Consider the following 14,134-nt stretch of genomic DNA (forward strand, 5'->3'; position numbering starts at 1 on the left):
GAGGATGGAGCTTAGGCATTGGTGGAATGAGGCATTATGACATCACAATCTGAGCTCTAGAATGTTGCAACTTATGATTTCAAAGTGTTTGAGGCTTGTGCAGATGAGGACGGAGCTTAGGCATTGGTGGAATGAGGCATTATGACATCATAATCTGAGCTCTAGAATGTTGCTACTAAGGATTTTAAAGTGTTTGAGGCTTGTGCAGATGAGGACGGAGCTTAGGCATTGGTGGAATGAGGCATTATGACATCACAATCTGAGCTCTAGAATGTTGCAACTTATGATTTCAAAGTGTTTGAGGCTTGTGCAGATGAGGACGGAGCTTAGGCATTGGTGGAATGAGGCATTATGACATCATAATCTGAGCTCTAGAATGTTGCTACTTGTGATTTTAAAGTGTTTGAGGCTTGTGCAGGTGATGATGGAGCTTGCAGGAATGGGGCGGGACAGGAAAATGAGTTTCCTTGAGGAAGGGGAAAAATTTGTCTCCATGTCATTCTCAGGATTTAAAGAAGTGTGAAAAGGGGTAACCTCCTACAGCCCTGATTTCCCAGGAGGCCTTCCAGGAAACCAATCCAAGCTTTTCAAGTAGAGGAAACTAACTCATTCTAATGCAGGCCTTGTCTAGGTCAGTGGTTTTGTAGTGCCCTGTACTGGGCCCTTGCTGGGCAAGTCTCTTATATGGCAGCCTGACCTCTAGTGGTAGTAACTCCTAGAGGTTGCCTGCACTGATAGGAGGAATAACTGGGGAGAACCACACCTCTGTAAAAGATAGGCACCGTAAATACAGGCCAGGGTTTTCCGGGTCTACATTTCTGGTACCTATCTTTGCTGTGAATCATGCCTACATAGGCGCTTTAGGCTGCGTGATGCCACTTAAGGTGTTAGTCACACCCATAGTGGCATTAGCTGGCCTAAAGAGCCTGCTTAGACATGATTCTGGTGCCAGTAGGTGCCTTGAAATTCATTTAGAAATGGCGTTTTTAACTGAGTTTGGGCGCCAGTTAAAGAATCCAGGCCCAAATTCTGCAAATCAACCTGCAACCTCCAGAAGCCCAAAATGCAATGCAAGTACTCTGCTACATGAAATCTGTTGTTCTAGAGCAGGGGTGCCCACACTTTTTTGACTTGCGAGCTACTTTTAAAATGACCAAGTCAAAATGATCTACCAACAATAAAATTTAAAAAAAACACACACACAACGCACACTGTACGCATAGAATTGTTAATTATCATTCCTATTCCGGGTTTTTTTTCAAAGAGGTCAAAGCAGATGACTCTATGCACTGTCACCTCAGTAACAACCATACAAAAATAGACAAATACCCACCCCCCTCCCTTTTTACTAAACTACAATAGCAGTTTTTAGCGCAGGGAGCTGCGCTGAATGCCCAGCGCTGCTCTCGACGCTCATAGACTCCCTGCGCTAAAAACCATTATTGTGGTTTAGTAAAAGGGGACCATATTGTAAAATATAGACAGCAGATATAAATTCAGACACATTTTGATCACTAAATTTAAAATAAAATCATTTTTCCTACCTTGTCTGGTGATTTCATGAGTCTCTGGTTGCACTTTCTTCTTCTGACTGTGCATCCAATCTTTCTTTCAGCCTGTATACTTCCTCTCCTCCACACCTCGTTCCCTCCCCCAACTTTTTCTTCCTCTCTCCCTGACCTTTCTTTCTTTCTCTCTTCATGACCCCTTTCTTTTTTTCTGTTTCTCTTCTTTCCTTCTGTCTCCCTGCCTACCCCCTTTCTTTCTTTCTCCCTGCCCTTCCCCAAGCCACTGCCACTGCCGCTGCCATTGGGGAACAGGACCCAAACCGCCACCAATAGATAACAGGCCCCAAAGCCGATGCCGCCCCATGCTGTCCCTGCTTCGGGCTGACCAGCATTCCTTTCCCCGACGTCAATTCTGCCGTCGGAGAGGAAGTTCTGCCCAGCCAGGCAGCGATTGGCTGGCCCGAACTTCCTCTCCGAAGGCAGAATTGACGTCGGGGAGAGGAAGACGGATCAACCCGATAGATCGCCAAGGCAAAGTGAGTCCTGGGTGATCGACTCACTTTGCCTTGGCGAGCTACCCGTCAATCGCGATCGACCTATTGAGCACCCCTCTTCTAGAGTCCAGGGGTAGTTAATTCCGGTCCTCAAGAGCCACAGGCAGGTCAGGTTTTCAGGATATCCACACTAAATATGCCTGAGAGAGATTTGCATCTCAAGGAGGCAGTGCATGCAAATCCATCTCATGCATATTAATTGTGGAATGGATATCCTGAAAACCTGACCTGCCTGTGGTTCTCGAGGACCGGAATTGCCTACCCCTGTTCTAGACATCCATAATTCATGAACTTGTCATCTAACATTTACCACAAATTGCTACAATGTAACTTCAAACTTATCCTGGATTCCACACTGTATCTACCTTTCTGCAACATTATATCTTCCTATTATGTAACAAATTGACCGCTTCTGACCCTATAGTTCTATGTTCAACCAAACTGTACCCCCATATTGTTCCTGATATATCTTTCATGTTTGTAACCATATTATATCTACCACTATGCAGCAAAATGCTCTAAATTGTAACCTGCCTTGAACTCACCTAGTTAGGGTTTAGTGGGATAAAAGACCACATATGGCATAACGATAACAGAGGGCTTTCTGGGCTGCTAATTAGCTGCCACAGGTTTTATTAAATGCTGGCTGTGGCAGCCTAACAAATAGTGGCTGACACTGGATATCTGGATAAAGAGGTGATCGGCGCCTTTGTCCAAGTAGTGGCGATACTGAGCTCGCCGTCGGGATAACATTAGCTTGGCCTTTTTTACTGTCCTGAACCCTTATCTGACCCAGTTAGCAGACTGAATGTTGCCACCATCCAGGTGACTTCCAGTGCCGGCCTGGTACGACTACTGCGCAATTTGGAGAGCACCGGCGCAGGTCTGTATTAATTTTCAGCGGCATGGTCCAGTTCGTGCTACTGAAAATCCATGACGCATCTTTTTGATTTAGCGTTTTTATGAGAAGATTGGTGAATTGGGATCCTGGGTTTTTTGACAACTATTTAAATAAGATTTAAACAAAATTATTTGCCATTTAGATGACTTAGATTTTGAGGTCCTTTTACTAAGGCGCTAAAGATTAACACGCGCTAAATCAGTTAGTGCGCCTTACCCCCCCCCCCTCTTTTACGAAACTGCGTTAGCAGTTTCTAGCACGGGGAGCCGTGAATGGCCTGCGCTGCTCCCGATGCTCATAGGAACTCAATAAGCATCGGGAGCAGCGCGGGGCCATTCAGCGCGGCTCCCCGCACTAGAAGCTGCTATCACAGTTTCGTAAAAGGAGGCCTTAGTAAAAGGACTCCTTAATTTAGTTTTAATTTGTTTCATTTTTGTAATTTTTTCATTGTCTTTTGTTCATTTTGCTTTCCTATTTTACATTACATTACTGATTTCTATTCCGCCTCAACCTTGCAGTTCTGGGCGGATTGCAAAAGAGACAACTGGACATTTCCAGGAGAAGTTACAAGAATAATGGAGCTGTATATTTCAAGAGCTACAAGATGCTGTACAAATAGGAAATAGTGCAGATCCAGTATATATACCGTTAGGGAAGCAGTTGACATGCTTGAGGCTAAAGAGAAGGGAACTGGTGAAGGGGGGAGGAGGGGGGAATTGCGTTGAGGGGGGGGGGTCTGTTTGGGGTTAAGCCATCTGCATTAATTTTTTTAATAGGTGGGTTTTGATTTCTTTGCGAAAATATTTGTAGTCATTTGTTGTTATCAGCAGGTTGGAGATAGTGTGGTCCAGTTTATATGGTGTTTTTTCCGTTTCTTGTTTTTATATACTTTGTACACCGTGCTGTTGATTAAACCGAAGTGCGGTTAAAACTTGTAATAAACATAACAGGTGCTGCTTTGGAGAAGTTTTTTGGGGTGGTAGCCTGACATCATTCATGAGCATGAAACGCACAGGAGGATATCACCAGTGGGATTTTTATTGGGAAATATGAAATGAGGAGGAGTCGGGAGTAAAGGAGCCACAATCCTTTTAAACAAAGCTGGTGTGGTGGGGAAAATATTTTTATAATCCCATTTACGGCATCCCCCTCTGAAACCATCCCCACAGCAACCGAAGCGCTAAACACGATGGAACAATGGACCACAGATTTCAAACTGAAGCTCAATTCAGAAAAAACTAAATTCTTCATAGCCTCGCCACACGCACAGAATACGACAACATCACTACACATTAACAATCTAAACTACCCCATTCAACCAACGATGAAGATCCTAGGAGTAATACTAGACCAAGGCCTAACCATGAAAGACCACATAGACTCCTTAATCAAAAGAGGGTTCTTCACTCTCTGGAAACTTAAGTCCATCAAGGCGTACTTCCACACTACAGCTTTCAAAATGCTAGTACAATCCCTAATACTAAACCACCTGGATTACTGCAACATCACCCATCTGACAATCCCCCAGAAGCAAATGCAAAGACTACAACTGATACAAAATGCAGCAGTCAGGATGATTTTCGGGCTGAAGAAGTCCGATCACATAACCCCTTCCTACCGACTCCTACACTGGTTGCCGATGGAGGCGCGCACAAAGTTCAAGCTAGGATGTCTCTGCTTCAAAGTATTAAATGATCTAGCCCCAAAATACATTACAGATCTCTTCTCATTCCCAACCAACAGACACGAAAGAAAAACACACATGAAATTTGTCTCCCCACCGGCTAGAGGGTGCAAATATAAGAGACACCATCAACAACTGCTATCATATCAAGCAGCCATATGGGGTAAAGACCTAGAAAAACTAATTGCACAAACAAACAACTATGAAGAATTCAGGAAACACCTAAAAACCTACCTATTCTTGAAATACCTAGGCAATGAACCGGAACATCAACCCCCCCCCCGTAACATCATCACATACCTGATCATGCAAACTGTCAACCCCAACCCCTAACCACTAACTATGAACACTCTATTCAATTTACGGAACATTTCTACTTCTGTGCAAATAGCTGGGCACTTCCTAGCCTTGCAACACACAAACTGTTGCTAACATTATTAATATTATCAAATGTATACTGCCATACTCTTTAATCCATTGTACGTAAAGTTTCCCTTTATTGTATTGAGATATACACTGCTATACTCTTTAATTCATTGTACGTAAAGTTTCTCTTTATTGTATTTACATTTTCTTGCATTGTATTCACAGTTTCTTTTATTGTAAACCGCCTAGAAGTCGCAAGATAGCTGGCGGTATATAAAAATAAAGTTATTATTATTATTATTATAATATGTATTCTGCAGACCAGGCTGGGAAACGAGGCACCCAGCCACTGGTTTTGGTGCAAAAGCTTTCAACCATAAGAACATAATAATAGCCTTACTGGGTCGGACTAAAAGTCCATCTAGCCCAGTAGCCCGTCCTCACCGCCGCCAATCCAGGTCACTAGTACCTGGCAAATGCTACTAGTGACCCTTTTGCTCATGGAGGCTTGGGAGGCCGGGCTTGCATTTAAGTGCCGAAAAAGCATCAAATCTGCAGTCTTTGCCCTCAAGATTGCAGAGTTTGATCCTGAGGAAGGAAACAATAAATCAAGAAACAGGTGAGGTCTCTCCAAAATGTATTCCATTCAGAATGTGTTAAGGAGACGTTAAGATTCTTAGACCAAATAGCTTCCGCCCCCATAAAATATGAATCCCGTAAGAGCTGATAATAAATTGATACAGCTTTACCTTTCTTTTTGACCATGGTACACCAGTTGATCATACATAGATAGAAAAACAGCAAAACTGTAAAACATTTAATAAACAGATTGAACTGAAAAAAAGAAACAGGTGAAGTAGGTGATGGGTTCAGGGGTGGGAGGTAGAGGGGATATGGGGGGGGGGGGGATGTTTTGTCCATATTGTTTTACTATCCATGACTTACTGCATAGACTGAATGAGGGGGAATCCTATAGGAAGGTGGTATAAATAATTGCAAAGGTGAATTATTATTTATTTAATCTTATTGCGATGGGGGAAATACATTTCTCCTGGTATATATTACTTATTTGGATATACAAGTTGTTGGTTTTTTTTCTCTCTGCTAATCACCCTTCTTTAAAATGGGTTAGAACAATGGGTTGTGTATCAGGGAATCTGGGGTTCAAATGCTGCTTCTCCCACTGTTATTCCTTTTGATCTTGGGCAAGTCCATTTAACCCTCCCTTGTCTCGTATAGACTGTGAGCCTTTCAGGGACAGAGAAAATACCTTCTTGATCTCAAAGTGGCTTACCTTGAGCTACCTCCTGAGAAAAGTGTGAGCTAAATCCCTCAAATTAATGTGGCTCTAATTCAAAGTAGCTCCATGTCGATGTCAATTTTCAGCATTCTTTGAATCTTTGGAGCGGTTTCACACACTCTTCTTTTCTGTTTGGTTATGCTAACACGTGACTCAATATCTCACGGAGGTTTCACATTTCACATCTTCGAGGTGTGCAAACATTAAAGTCAGTCTCTAAATTCTGATTGCCTTGGAGCTGGGATTTCCTACTTCTGTGTCTACTCCAATCTATGGAAAACACCTTTGCAAGAATCTCAACATCCCCAGAAGAATAAGCTGGGGGTCCACCTTACTTTTATGCTACTAATATGGGGCTAGATTCACTAAGCAAACCAATCGTGTACCGATCAGTTTGCGAGCCCTTTACGACCAGATTTCCCTCCTGCACTATTCACTAACGCCTGTAGCGATCCGATCCCGATCGTCCCGTGCAAATTAGTAAAACCCATGCAAAATAGCCAAGCGATTGATTCACTAACAATTGCTTGGCTATTTTGAGTCGGGTTTTATTACTGACAAACCCAACTGCTGCAGACTTGTCGGTAATTGAGTTACCAACAGGTCTGCAGGTTTTTTGACAGGCCTGTCTTTTTTATTCATTTTTTTCCATGGCACAGATATTTTGCGTGTGTTACAACGCAAAATATCTGCCCACATAAACGTGCCCCCCACCCCAACCGGCATGACCCTCGCCCTCCCTCTCCGCAACCGGCACAGCCCTCACCCCCCTCCAGGCACCAAAAAGTTGGGAGCAGGTGGGGTGCTCAGTCCCTCCTGCTCCTAGGCCAACCACCCCTGGCCCACCCCTGGTCGGCCCAGGCAGTCGGGCCCGGCCCACCCACCCTGTACCTGTAAAATAGTTGGGAGCAGGAAGGGTGCCTGGTTCCTTCTGCTCCTTGGACAAGGCTCCCCAACATCTTCGGGAGCTGGAAGGGTATCCGGACCCTCCTCCTGCTCCTACGCACCGCCAAAATCTTCGGGAGCATGAGGAAAGTCCTCCTGCTCCTACTCTTCGGCCGCCCACCATCCAATAGCAGCCTTAGGCCCCGCCCTGGTGCATCATCTGATGCACGGGGAGAGGCCTAAGGCCCTGATTGGCTGAGGCACCTCGGGCTCCTCCCTTTGGAGGGGCCTGGGGCACCTCAGCCAATCAGGGACTTCCTTAGGGAGGAGTATAAGGAAGTCCCTGATTGGCCATTGTTTTGGCACGATTTGGAGGTTTAGTGAATCCTGGCCTTGGTAAACTGGACATTTTCAGAAGGTGCAAGACAACAGAGTTAGCAAAGTCAGGTTTCTAGAAAGACATCACACTGCAACCCATCTCCTATGATCTCCAGTTTTCAATTTGCAAGCTCTTTCTGCTGGAAACCCAGGTCTCCACCCCCAACTTTCCCCAGTAACCAAGACACAAAATATATTTTTTTTAAAGACCAAATTTTGCCTTTATTCCTGATACTACAAATTTCATAGAAATATTACAAGATCCAGCAGTTATAGAGATCCAGACCCAGATACTAATAATCCTCTGTTACCTCAAATATAAATTTAGATTGTAAGTCCTCCAGGAACAGGAAAATATGTACAGGACCTAAAAAGAACAGGCCACAAGCTACCAGTAAATCAAAACCTAACTGTGGAGGCTTCTCTGGGCTTTCCCTGTGCATTCTTGATTTCAGAAACTGCTTTGGAGCCCATCACTTTCTTTGGGAAGCAGTTTTCATGCATCTGCCATCATGTTCTGGTAGAATTAAACTATTATCGAGACATGTGCATGAGTCAAAGTCATTGACAATTTTGTAGGAGATATGCAAAGACCTTGGCTCTATTTTGATGACCTTCCTCAGCTAAGAAAACAAGAGAATAATCAGTGCATATGTGTGGATGTTGTTTCTTTGCCATGCATAGATGTGTGAGTGTTCTTTCTCCAGTTGTTTTTAGCATTTTTACATTTTTTTTTAATAGTTAAATTCGGAGGGGGGGACTGTATAAGCTTGGTACTAGCAAGGTGGTTAGACTCAAGGTTGTTCCTGTCACTTGATGCTATTCAAAAGGTGATAGAATTTGCTCTATTTGATAAGCTGAACCTTTGTTATACAAAGTATTCTTAAAGCTTGTGATTTTTATTTGACTTTTATTCTGGCTTGGTAGTTTCTGTTATTTTAGCTTTTTATGTACTAGTGGGGTTTTTAAAAAAAAGGAATTTATGTGGAAACTCATCTCCAGATAGGAATGTAATCTGAATTATATGAATATTTAATTTTGTATATACAGTATCTGAGGTATGTTCAGATATATTTTCCTATTTTAAATATTTGTGATTTTCACATATTGACTTTTTAGTTACCCCTGATGCAGTCCAGTTTTGGAGGAAAGAAACATGGCCATGTCAAGTCATTGTATGTGAGATCACCAGCTCCTTTAATCCCTCTATCTATTATACACAATCTGCTGTCTTTACTACAATATATATGTTATTCCTTTCCCCAGATACAGGAGCTCATCAGGTCTACACTTCAATGAGCTCAACACCAGGACAGCCTCAGCCTGCATCTGAAGACCCAGGTCGTTTGGTTACTCTGGTGGGCTCCAAATTCCAAACACTTTGGGGCACCATGTTGGAACTCGATGATTATCTTTTTCTCAGCTATCACAGGCCTTAATGTACACCTGATTTCAAGATCTAAATCTGGTTCTTAAGACTAGGGCCATGGACCAGGTGTTCATATATGGAGGGAGAGATGAATTGTCTAAAGACCAGGAGATGCTCTTTAATAGAACGTTGACCTAAAGACCAGGAGATGCTCTTTAATAGAACGTTGACCTAAAGACCAGGAGATGCTCTTTAATAGAACGTTCACCTAAACACCAGGAGATGCTCTTTAATAGAACGTTGACCTAAAGACCAGGAGATGCTCTTTAATAGAACGTTCACCTAAAGACCAGGAGATGCTCTTTAATAGAACGTTGACCTAAAGACCAGGAGATGCTCTTTAATAGAACGTTGACCTAAAGACCAGGAGATGCTCTTTAATAGAACGTTCACCTAAAGACCAGGAGATGCTCTTTAATAGAACGTTCACCTAAAGACCAGGAGATGCTCTTCAATAAAACGTTAACCCAAAGACCAGGAAATGCTCTTTAATAGAACGTTCACCTAAAGACCAGGAGATGCTCTTTAATAGAACGTTCACCTAAAGACCAGGAGATGCTCTTCAATAAAACGTTAACCTAAAGACCAGGAAATGCTCTTTAATAGAACGTTGACCTATCACTCGACAATCTTTGGTAAATTTATCTGCAGTTAGGTAACAAGGATGCTGAAAACAGCAGTTTAAGGATCAAGCGGGTCATGTTAAGCCTGGTTTGCCAAAACGTGTGTCTTGCCAGGGCTGTATTTGTTCATCTTGCTGTAGCAGGGGTCAAACAAGCCTGATCCCCCCCCCCACCCCATACCCTGCTTGCTGACACTGCGTGAAGTAAAAGGGCGCTACAGCCAGAGCCCCCCTCTTTCCCTGGATGATCTTTGCACATATGAAGTCAGCCAAACACTCAAAAAGAAAACAGGCAAAAAGCAGGAGCCTCGGCAAGCCCAAGATCTCGCTGGGTAATGACTGGTGGTGACAACAGCCCCCAACAAACCCCTCTCCTCTGTCCCCCAGACAGAAGCTTACTCAAACGAGAGTATCTTCAGGGCAGCACAACAATGGACGGCGCAGGGAGGCAGAGTCCTCAGAATGCATTCGTCTCCTGAGCCCCACCTCTTATACGGAAGCCTGGATGGGACAGCGCTTGGGTGCAGTCAGCCCCACTCATCTTTCCAAACCTATGTTACTGCTGCCACCCTTGACCAACATCTCATTCAGTAAGTTTACTATCATGGGGCAGGGGCTGTGCTATTATACCACACGAAGTACATAAATTGCTACTTTTTTTTTTGTTTGTTTTTTTCGAAAGAATGAATATTAAAGGCTTAGGTGCGAGAAGGCAATGCTCTTAGAGAGTTAGGCAATGATGGTGTCCAGAGAAAACATCCAGATTCCTAACTGTTGTAGATGGAAAGCTGGGTATTAGGGGTGGGAGGGAGGCAGCAAGGGCGGTGGCAGCAGGTTGGTGAGGGAGGTGCCTGTGCTGGATTTTTCAGTGTCTTTGTTCCTCCGGGCTTGGATCAGAGCTGGAGCTGCTTCATTATAATCTCCTGCAGTTTGAATTTCTGAACCTAAGAATCAGGGCCAGAAAGGAAAAGAAAATCAGTGAGTTTAAGATTAAAGTGCTTAACATCTTGACACTTAGCAAGGACTGGGGGTTTTTGAACCCAGAAAGGGGTTCTTTGAATCGCCACTTCCCAGTCCTATCTCGGGGGCTGATGTGGAAAGCTACATACCACAGTGTACCATTAATGAGCTGTTTACATCCTCTGTAATGTAATGTAGAAAGGATTTGAGCACGCAAGTTAACTTGTGCTAGAGACCAGTAGCACAGCGAGGGTGAGGCTTCCGGGGCGATGGTGCCCCACCCTCTTCCCCATTCCTCCTGCCACGTGCGCCCCGCCCCTTCACCCACACCTCTTTAACCTACCCGGCGCAAGCAGCAACGCCAACCTGCTGCTCGCGCCAGCGTCGGCTCTTCCTCTGATGTCATTTCCTAGGCGCGGGTCCAGGAAGTGACATCAGAGGAAGAGCCGACGCTGGGGCGAGCAGCAGGTTGGGGTTGCTGCTCGCTCCAGGAACATTAAACAGGTATGGGGAAGGGACGCACGTGCACGGTAGTGTGGAGTGGGGAAAGAGCTGGGAGGGGGGGGCAGAGGACGAATTCCAGCGCCCCCACCCAGACGACGCCCGGGACGGACCACCACCCCCCGCACCACTACTAGAGACATCAGCACATTTTAAACATTATGGTAAGAACTTTTTATGTAACATGCAGCATTGTATAACTCTACGCTGATGTCCACTGCGCAAGTGCCGGCCAGAAGACTAATGCAAGGTTTGAGACAACTTAGAAAGCGAAGAAGACCTCCATACGCCTAATCTAAATCCCCTGCTCTCAACACAACTTTCAGCATCAGGCCTAGCATCTCAGGCATCCCCCAGCCTTACCCCCCTCCTTACCATTTAAAAAAAAAATAGAATAAAATTCCCTGGTGTCTACTGGCACATGCGGACTCCATCCTCCAACCCTCCCCTCCCTAGGACAGGCCTGGTAAAGAGACAAGAGCAAAGCCCATCTTAGAAAATGGCTGTTCCTGACCCTAATTGATGCATCCTGGGATGCAGGGAGCGAGATCAGTCAGCCAAAAAGGGAATTTTTGTAGCCTGGGCAGAAAGTTTATCTTATTTGGCAGATTGGCCCTCATTAAGGGCCACTAAATATCACAGACTTTTCTTTTGTAGCCATGGGGAGGAGGTCAGGTTAGAAGGGACCTTTGGTACCCTGTCCCTCTTTATCTTCCTAGCTCCTTTCCTATAACCCTTCATTGTAGCTCCTTTTCAACCTAACCCTGTAAACCGTGCCGAGCTCTACGCTTGTGGAGATGGTGCGGTATACAAAGCTAAGGTTTAGTTTAGTTTAGTATGTTGGGGGCTGTTACAGATAGTGAAGGGGGATGCTAGACCAGTGTTTTTCAACCTTTTTACACCTATGGACCGGCAGAAATAAAATAATTATTCTGTGGACCGGCATCGATCCATGGACTGGCGGTTGAAGAACACTGGGCTAAGTCGTTGGCCAGACCCCGCCCATCTCTACCCAATCTCCACCCCAGACCCCGCCCCCATAATAGTACTAATTGCACCTTGCATGTCCCGGGCCTCATCTGGAAGCCTTCCCTCTGACGTTGTAACGTCAGAGAGAAGTCTTCCGGTTCAGGCACAGGATACCCGTAGGAGCCACTGCCCGTGGCTTTGTGCACTGAATCAGTTAGGAAGAGGGAGCTGGCTTGAAGATAACGCCGCATCAATCGCACCGTGGACCAGCGGTTGAAGAACACTTTTTGGGCCTGATGCATGTGCTGGCCCTGTGGACCAGCAGGAAATTTCTATGGACCGTCACTGGTCCATGGACCAGTGGTTGAAGAACACTGTGCTAGACTACCAGGGAATATATGGACGTGTGCAGAAAGCTGGGTCAGAGTGCAGACCTTGCAGTTTGGGGGGGGGGGGGAGTCACCTTGCCTAGCAGTGCATGAGCCAATCACCACTGAGGAACTGAAAGGAAGGGGCATTTGGTCATGAGCTGCACATTGCCGCCGTGTTTATAATACAGCAGTAATTTGCAGGCTCCTTGCTTACTGCACAGCTGTGGCATTCTTTTGTCATTAATTCTGCGGTAGATGCCTCTTGCTGAATTGAACGACTTTCTGCATCGGCCGCCCAGTTTCTTCCTCTGTCTCTCCCATTCCTAAGTTTTAGATTTTAACCTTTATGTGAAGGGGAGAATGGATGGGGGCATGCTGGGCTTTGGAAAATCCCCTCCCCTGCATTTCATAACTGTACAGCTGCCAATTAAACACAATCATTCTGTAGGAAGTAGCACTGTCTGAAAATAATTTGTAAGGTTCTAGGGGTGGGAGGATTCTCAAGGGGGGGGGCCTATATTTATAAGACAAAAACAAACAGAGAAGAGGGACATTGAGATTTTAAAAAGAGAAAACGACAGCCTACTCAAGCATTAGTTTCCAAACCGGTCCTTGGGGGCTCCTCAACCAGTCAGGCTGTCAGGGTATCCACAATCATAGGCGCCAGCTCTGTGGGTGCCCGAGCACCCCCCCCCCCCAATATTTTGGGAAAGTAAAAGCGGTATATCAAGACATAATAAACTTGAAACTTGAACCTCATATGACTGCAGATGTATTAGTTGTCCTCGGCCCAAAGGCTTTAGGGGCCCCCCCTGAAGGCCGGCATGCTTCCCCTTGTCTCCACCCTCATCGGGCATCCCCCTGGCCTTTCCGGTCTAAGTTTAAAAAGTAATTACTGTCTGCAGAGGTTTGCCGGCGCTGCAGCCATTCTAACTGGCCGCGTGTGGGCTCCGCTGCACTTGACCTCTGCCCCAGTCCATCCCAGACCAAAACGGTACATAATGTCAGAGGAGGGGTAGCACTGAGGCAGAGGGAAAGTGCAGCGGAGGCAACGGGCGGCCAGTTAGAATGGCTGCAGTGCTGGCAATCTTCTTCAGACAGTAATTACTTTTTAAACTTAGATCGGAAAGGTCAGGGGGACGTCGGATGAGGGTGGAGAGAAAGGGGAAGCATGCCGGCCTTCGTGGGGGGGAGGAGGGGGGCTAAAGCCGCGGGACCCTGTTTGGCCTAAAGACTCTTCTTGAATTGCATGGGGGAAGGGGCTTCAAAGAGAGGGGGATATGCTGGAGTGAGGGGAGAGGGGTGAAGGGGAAGAAATAATGGGCCTGGAAACAGAGAAGAAGGGGAGAGAGGATGGACAATGGGATGGGAAAATGGAGAGAAGTTGGACCCAAGGGGTGGTGTGGAGGGAGGGGGTACAGAGATACTGGATAGGAGGGTAGATGGAAAGAGAAAGGGAGAGATGGTGGACTCTAGGGTGGTGGGGAAAGAGGAAGAGGGATGCTGGATGAAAGGGTAGTTGACAAAAGGAGAGATGGTAAATCTGGGGATAGTGGGATCCATCGCTGCAGCCACTCTTTCGGCTGCCGGCAGTGTGAATGAAGTAAACGCCGCCTTCTGCGGCTTGGAAGCTTTCCCTCTGCTACTGCTTCCTGTCCCCACTTAGGCATGAAGCAGTAGCAGAAAGAAAGCTTCTGGGCCGCCAA

General features: G+C 45.6%; 1 protein-coding gene across 4 annotated transcripts in view; it reads right to left on the reverse strand.

Moving 5' to 3' along the window:
* Positions 1-7,772: 7,772 nt before the first annotated feature.
* ACSF2 (acyl-CoA synthetase family member 2) overlaps positions 7,773-14,134 on the reverse strand; it is a 131,621-nt gene continuing 125,259 nt past the window's right edge. For 2 of the 4 annotated variants that reach the window (XM_033960851.1, XM_033960852.1), the window contains exon 16: positions 7,773-10,571. In XM_033960851.1, the coding sequence (XP_033816742.1) occupies positions 10,521-10,571 (51 nt within the window). In that variant the 3' untranslated portion in view covers positions 7,773-10,520. The remainder of the gene's footprint in view (positions 10,572-14,134) is intronic. The other 2 variants (XR_004540863.1, XR_004540862.1) reach the window with 2 other exon arrangements.

This window comes from Geotrypetes seraphini, chromosome 10 (assembly GCF_902459505.1).
Source record: "Geotrypetes seraphini chromosome 10, aGeoSer1.1, whole genome shotgun sequence".
Taxonomy (NCBI): Eukaryota; Metazoa; Chordata; class Amphibia; order Gymnophiona; family Dermophiidae; genus Geotrypetes; species Geotrypetes seraphini.